This window comes from Misgurnus anguillicaudatus, chromosome 18 (genome assembly GCF_027580225.2).
Source record: "Misgurnus anguillicaudatus chromosome 18, ASM2758022v2, whole genome shotgun sequence".
NCBI lineage: Eukaryota > Metazoa > Chordata > Actinopteri > Cypriniformes > Cobitidae > Misgurnus > Misgurnus anguillicaudatus.
In genome coordinates, this window is record NC_073354.2 from 31,559,524 (window position 1) to 31,567,227 (window position 7,704).

General features: G+C 37.0%; 1 protein-coding gene across 1 annotated transcript in view; it reads left to right on the forward strand.

Moving 5' to 3' along the window:
• man1a1 (mannosidase, alpha, class 1A, member 1) overlaps positions 1–5,772 on the forward strand; it is a 147,393-nt gene extending 141,621 nt beyond the window's left edge. The window contains exon 12 of the mRNA XM_055187219.2: positions 926–5,772. Coding sequence (XP_055043194.1) covers positions 926–1,052 — 127 coding nt within the window. The 3' untranslated portion in view covers positions 1,053–5,772. The remainder of the gene's footprint in view (positions 1–925) is intronic.
• Positions 5,773–7,704: the final 1,932 nt, after the last annotated feature.

The following is a 7,704-nucleotide window of genomic DNA, read 5'->3' on the forward strand; positions in this document are numbered from 1 at the left end:
AACTTTTCAACTGTGTGCTATTTATACGCATTTCGTGAGAATGGGCTGAGCAAACAATAGCTGTTGTTTCACTGTCTAGGTTAACTATAGATCTGATATAGTCCGGCTATTAGTAACCCAGTTCTAGCCAAAATAAACTAGAATTTGGTAAGGAGTCGTTTTTGCCAAAATATGAATATTTGCCAAAAAGATGTCTTATATTCCATCGTGTAAGCAAAGTCAATAGTGATTACAAAGTATTTGGTTTCATTTATTTTATTTAATCTATTAAATTTTCACTTGCGGCCCAAATTGTGCCTTGTTTTAGCCAAGACATCTGGGCTGTGTTTGGACTGTGAACGTGATATCACCAAGTAAGATGTGATCCTGGATCAACACCATTGTTGGTCCTGGATCAACATTTTCATTAACCAATCAGATTGCAGGATTAGGATTAGTGTGTAGATTTAGGTTTAGGATTGGGTTAGGGGCTTTTAAGAAATACTCCTCAAACTACTATTTCATACTATTTTAAGGGTTTAAAAATGTTTAGGGTTTGAGTTAAGGGTAGGTTGGGGTATCTTTGACTAAAACGTTGATCCAGGATCAACAAAAAATGTTGATCCAGGATCACACATGGTGAAATCACGGCGACCGTGTTTGGACAGCTATTAGAACAAATAAGTGCTTGCTTGGATGTCACTGGGGCGAAAGTAGACAAATGCACACAAATTGCACAAAAAAGACAAATTTAATCTGGTAAATGTATATGAATTAGCCACCTCAAAACATGTACTGTTTAAAAGGTCACATGATTGTATTTTAATATCATAATAGTCAGGAGATGATGATTGGACATTTTTTTCATGTACATGAGATCTCTATGATTTAACTACATCATAAAAGCCCTTCAAAACTCACTCTTTCTTTTTTTTTTTTGTTACAGGTATCTTTATCTGCTTTTCTCTGATGATGACCATTTGCCCTTCGATCACTGGGTGTTCAACACGGAGGCTCACCCTCTTCCTGTCATTAAGAAACAGAGCCCAGAGTTAGCCAATCATCTCAAGTAAACCCAAACCTACCTGGCTTTAAAAAACGTGACTTCCTAGACATGCTTTGACATTGGGCGAGAGATATGGACTCAATATCCCACCGTGGCTGGAGACGTCCTGGAGCTTCTCGTCTGTTTTTACAACCCTCAATCCTGAAGCTCTCACCCCTGGCTGATTGTCCTCCGCTATCTCAAACGATGGGATTCTGCATGCCGCCACCGTCCTCTCTCTGTCCCCGATGCTTTGGTCACGTCTCTGAGCTACAGAGACCGGAAGGATCGTATCTCCTCTGTGAGGAGGCCGAATGTTTTCCATCGGACCGTCCCTCTCACACACTTTTTTAAAAAGCCATAGCGAATTCAAGCTTCATCATCGTTTTTTTTGTTTTGTTTTTACATCCTGTGTGTTTACTGGAACAAGGACGCTCCCTTAACTTTCCTGTCGTTACGTAATTCGCTGTCTCCTTTTTTTTTATTGTTTTTTCGGGGTGTGTTTGTTTGGTTGGGTGTTCAGGCTCGATGACGGACGGCAAGGTAGCGAAACGAACTCAACTAGTGCCTTTTAGTCTTACCGATAAATGTTACATATTTCTTTTTGCCGTCTGCATTTGTTTTGTGTCTTGAGGATTTTATCCTCCTAGGACATTAAAGAGATGACCAGAACCACTCGCACCATCATTCTGGATGTGAAAAGCAATCGTGTACGCATCACTCACTGATTCCTCTACATTTATAAGTTGTTCCTCTTTTCTTTTCTATCTTGCTTTGTAACATCACTGAAAAAAATGTGTACAAATGTGTTTTGTTTACTCAGTCATTGAAAGCAGAGACTTTTCTCCTACATATTATGTAAAATATACTACTTTGTGTTAATTTATTACTTGACATTTTTGTCTTTTCAGTGCAGAGGGCAGGGAACAGTGACGATGTTGTTTCGATCGTTCTTATCCTCTAGGACAGATAGGAAGATGCGAGCGAGCAGCATCAGTCAAAGGGCAGGGTGAATATTAGTTTGAATGTACCACCAAATGTGAATCGAACATATTTTGGCTAGTTGTTGTGATTTATGATTTTATCTGTTTAATGTTCGTTTTTAATATGAAAGCACAAAAACATGATTCAGTATATTTGGGTTCTCCCTGAAGAGAGGAATAGAGATATAAGTGTAGGATAAAATGTGTAGGATGGCACACATGAGGAATTTTGATGCAAGGAAAACAAAGCGGACCACTACACTGGATGCACACCAAATAAGCAAGAAGCTCATGATAGGAAAACATGTGGATGTGTCACGTTGGTGCATATGTATATTTACATCACATATAATCTATACATACACTACATTTATTACAGAATAAATGACTGCATTCCACTTTATGAAAGAACAGACCCATTTTAAGATCATTAATTGACGTTTGTATGGAAAGACCTAATTGACTTTGCTTCAGTGTGATCGGTTGTTGCGGACTAACATGTCTTTTTGCTTCGATGTGATTGGTCGGTTTCAGAGAAATTTCTTTTTACTTCAATGTGATTAGTTTGTTATGAAGTGACGTGTCTTGTTACTTCAGTGTGATTGGGTGTTGCGGAGTGACATGTCTTTTTTTGCTTCAGTGCGATTGGTCGGTTGCAAAGTAACGTCTTTTTGATTCAGTGTGATTGGTTGTTGGGGAGTAATATGTCTTTTTGCTTCAGTGTGATTGGTCGGTTGTGGATTGATGTGTCTTTTTGCTTCACTGTGATTGGTCGGTTGCAGAGTAACGTCTTTTTATTTCAGTGTGATTGGTTGTTGCGGAGTAATATGTCTTTTTGCTTCAGTGTGATTGGTCGGTTGTGGATTGATGTGATTGGTTGTTGTGAAGTGTCATGCCTTTTTGCTTCATTGCGATTGGTCGATTGCAAAGTGACATGTCTTTTTGATTCTATGTGATTGATCATTTGCAGAGTAAAGTCTTTTTACTTCAGTGTGATTGGTTGTTGCGGAGTGACATGTCTTTTTTAGCTTTAGTGTGATTGGTCGGTTGCAAAGTAACGTCTTTTTGATTCAGTGTGATTGGTTGTTGGGGAGTAATGTCTTTTTGCTTCAGTGTGATTGGTCGGTTGTGGATTGATGTGTCTTTTTGCTTCACTGTGATTGGTCGGTTGCAGATTAACGTTTTTTTATTCTGTGTGATTGGTTGTTGCGGAGTAATATGTCTTTTTGCTTCAGTGTGATTGGCCGGTTGTGGATTGATGTGTCTTTCTGCTTCACTGCAATTGGTCGATTGCAGAGTGACATGTCTTTTTGCTTCACTGTGATTGGTGGTTGCAAAGTGACATGTCTTTTTGATTCAAATGTGATTGATCGGTTGCAGAGTAACGTCTTTTTACTTCAGTGTGATTGGTTGTTGCAGAGTGACATGTCTTTTTGCTTCACTGTGATTGGTGGTTGCAAAGTGACATGTCTTTTTGATTCAAATGTGATTGATCGGTTGCAGAGTAACGTCTTTTTACTTCAGTGTGATTGGTTGTTGCAGAGTGATATGTCTTTTTGCTTCAGTGTGATTGGTCGATTGTGGATTGATGTGTCTTTTTGCTTCAGTGTGATTGGTCGGTTGCAAAGTAACAGGTCTTTTTGATCAATGTGATTGGTTGTTGCGGAGTGATGTCTTTTTTTGCTTTTGTGTGATTGGTCGGTTGCAGAGTAACATCTTTTAACTTCAATTTGATTGGTTGTTGCAAAGTGACATGTCTTTTTGATTCAGTGTGTTTGCTTGTTGCAGAGTGATATGTTATTTTGCTTGAACGCGATTGGATGTTGCAAAGCAAAATGTCTTTATGATTCAGTGTGATTGGTTGTTGTGGTGTGACTGTCTTTTTGCGTCAATGTGATTGTCTTGTTACTTTAGTGTGATTGGTTGCTGCGGAGTGACATGTCTTTTTATGCTTTAGTGCAATTGGTCGGTTGCAGAGTAACGTCTTTTTGCGCCGCAGCTGGTCGATTGCAGAGTGACGTGTCTTTTTGATTCAGTGTGATTGGTTTTTGCAGAGTGATTATGATATTTTGCTTGAATGCGATTGGATGTTGCAAAGCAAAATGTCTTTATGATTCAGTGTGATTGGTTGTTGCGGAGTAACATGTTTTTTTGCTTCAATATGATTGTCTTGTTACTTTAGTGTGATTAGTTGCTGCGGAGTGACATGTCTTTTTATGCTTTAGTGCGATTTGTCGGTTGTAGAGTAACGTCTTTTGCTTCGCTGTGATTGGTCGTTTGCAAAGTGACATGTCTTTTTGATTCAGTGTGATTGGTCGGTTGCAAGGTAACAGGTCTTTTTGATTAAATGTGATTGGTTGATTGTAGAGTAACATTTACTTCACTGTAATTGGGTTGTTGCAGAGTGATATGTCATTTTGCTTAAATGTGATTGGATGTTGGAAAGTGATGTGTCTTTTTGATTCAGTGTGATTGGTCGGTTGCAAAGTAAAATCTTTTTTTTTAGTGTGATGGATCTGTTGTGGACTAATATGTCTTTTTGCTTTGGTGCGAATGGTTCGGTTGCGGAGTGATCCTGCTGCTATTGTATGCTAATTTGATTGGTCGGTTGAGGAGTAGCGTCTTTTTACTTCAGTGTGATTGGTTGTGGCAGAGTCATATGTCCTTTTGCTTCAGTGCGATTGTATGTTGCAAAGCGACATATCTTTTTGCTAGTGTGATTGATCAGTCAATTTTTTTACATTAATGTGATTGGTTGTTGCGGGGTAACATGTCTTTTTTTAGAGTGACTGGTCGATTGCGGAGTGAGGCTGCTGCTATTGTATGCCACACCATGTTCGTCGTTCCCATGGTGACGTGTGACTCTTTTAGGCAGTGTTTCTCAAATATTCACTTCCGGGTAAAAGTAAACCAACCTGCCTAACCAGTATGTAAGTAGGTGTGGCTCTTTAGCTTTAACCAATGGTGATCCCTTTCATGGATGATGTATTATCCTGGTGGATCTAGTGATATTCTACATAAAACATTAGGAAATACCTCGTAGAGATTCTCTTTTGACATGGTATTTTTCTGGTAGGCTACCGAACAGCATATTATTAAAGTTACGAACCGTAAGAAATAAAAGTAACGTCAGCCTGGAGCTTGGGGGAGACCTGTCATGCAAAAAAATAACACTGTGACACACTGTAGATAATACATCACATTCACTGTATTCACCATACAGAGACTCTAAATGACATTTAGCAGTGACGCAGTTTGGACTAGCGCTTGGTGCCGTCTCTTTAGTTTAAGTGATTCATCAAGCTGTGAGTTTGCATCGTAGCGGTAAGAATCCACAACGGCTCTTAGGAGGCAGACGTTTCCTTGCAGACTAGATGATGTGCTTTTCAGATATCTGGTTTAAAATTTGTTGTTGTGTTGATGATAGCCAATGCCTTTTTCGTTTGTGATTCTCGTTGTTTGTTATTTCTTCAAGAGAGACAACCTCAGAAACGTAACTGTACAATATTGCTGATAATCATTCCATTGCACATAGTCTTGATTTTATTTTTCTTTAATATATATGCAATTAATTTTGTGGGAAATTGTTGTTTGGTTTTATTTCTTGGTTTTAATTGTACATAATTCATTCTGGCAAAATGTCAGCCATCATTTATATAAATCTTAATGATCTTATGTAATAAATTATATTAAAGAGCAGAAAAGGTTTTTGATAAACTATATTTGTTACACTTCAATTGTGAATAAAACAATCTTTTAATATAACGCTGAGTTAAGCGTGTCTTCTCTCTCTCTCTCTCTGAAGTGTAATGGTCATCACTGGATTGCAACCACGATGAAGTAAGATAGACTCCAAATGTACAAAAGGTTTGTCTACCGCACGGGTATATTTGTATAGCCAAAAAAAAAAAATGTATGGGTCAAAATTAATGTTTTCTTATGCCAAAAATCATTAGGATTAATTAATTATCCATTCCCCGCCAGCCATTTTTTGAAAAATTGGCCGTCAGCATTTTTTGTGATTTTCAAAAAAAATTCACAAAATACTTACCAGAAAAGTTCTTCTAAAAATATATAAACATACAAATATATCAAATGAAAGAACAGAACCTCTGCTTTCAAACAAACAATAAACTTTTTTTGCAAAAAGCTGAAATAATTGCATTTTTGTAAAGGAATTTTGTTAGAGATCAGATTCAGAACGATTATCAAAACATACCTAGAGTTTACAATTAGTAAATAATGTTTTGGCTTCAGTTTTTTCATAAATTAAGTAAGTGCATTCCATATCATCTAGTGGATAATCGCGGTATTGCAGATAAAAAAATTCTTCAGAAACACGTTTTTTATGCCAATGTTTTCTCCTAATTTATCAAAAATGTATTATTAGTAATATGTGTTGCTAAGGCCTGTGTGTAATATGTTTGGACAACTTTAAAAGTGATTTTTTTTTTGCACCCTCAGGTTCCAGATTTTTTAAATAGTTTTATCTCGAAACAAATATTGTCTTATCTTAACAAACATTCATCAAAGCTTATTTATTCAGGTTTCAGATGCTGTATAAATTTCAATTTCCAAAAATGTACCCTTATTACTGGGTTTGTGACATTTGTAAATGAATGTGAATAAATTTGTACAGTGCTGTTGTCACTCCCAAAAATAACCATCAAACTCTTTATGTATATAACAGGAGTAAGAATGTACATGTGGCATAGATGCACCGTTTCATTCTGGTTCCTCTGTTTGTCTGTCTGATTGAGTGTTGTGTGTTTACTGATTTTTTCTTAAGTGTCAGGATAACAAACACAGCAAACGTTTGTTTAAAAACACACAGAGACAGACAGACAGACAATAAAGAGACATCATTATAGTTACAGTAACATAAACTGATATTCTGCAGCTCTGAACTCCTTCATGCCAGTTGAATATTTTCTTTATTGCAGTTTGGGAAGTTTTGTTTACTGCTATATTATATAGAGAAGTGGATATAAAGAAGCTATAATGGATTCCAAAATAGACCAAGATAATCGAAAATGTTTCAAAACACTGAATAAATAAAGAAGTGGACGAATACGATGAGAGAAAATGTGCGTTATCAGTTTAAAAGCGAGAAAGTTAAAGAGAAATGGAAGACAGTAGCCTGAGGCTGTAGAAAGCCTGATATACAGTAGACAACAGTAAAAAAAAATAAAAAGGGAATAAAAAAGATGTAAGCATTTCTAACAATGTGCATTCCTCTCATCCAAACTTTAACCATTTGCTCAGTATTTTCATGGCAGAATAGCCATTAGTCTTAAAGACATCTTTATATGATATATTTATTACACAATGCTGGGTAAATATTGGACAGAACACACTGCTGGGTTAAAGGGACACTTCACTTTTTTTAAATATGCAAATTTTCCAGCTCCCCTAGAATTAAACATTTTATTTTTACTGTTTTGGAATCCATTCAGCTGATCTCCGGGTCTGGCGCTACCAATTTTAGCATAGCTTAGCATAATCCATTGAATCTGATTAGACCATTAGCATCACGCTAAAAAACAACCAAAGAGCATCAATATTTTCTAGGCAGATATGGCTAGGAACTATACTTTCATTCTGGCGTAATAATCAAGGACTTTGCTGTCGTAACATGGCTGCAGCAGGCGCAATGATATTACGTAGCGCCCGAAAATAGTCCCACGCTATTGAAAG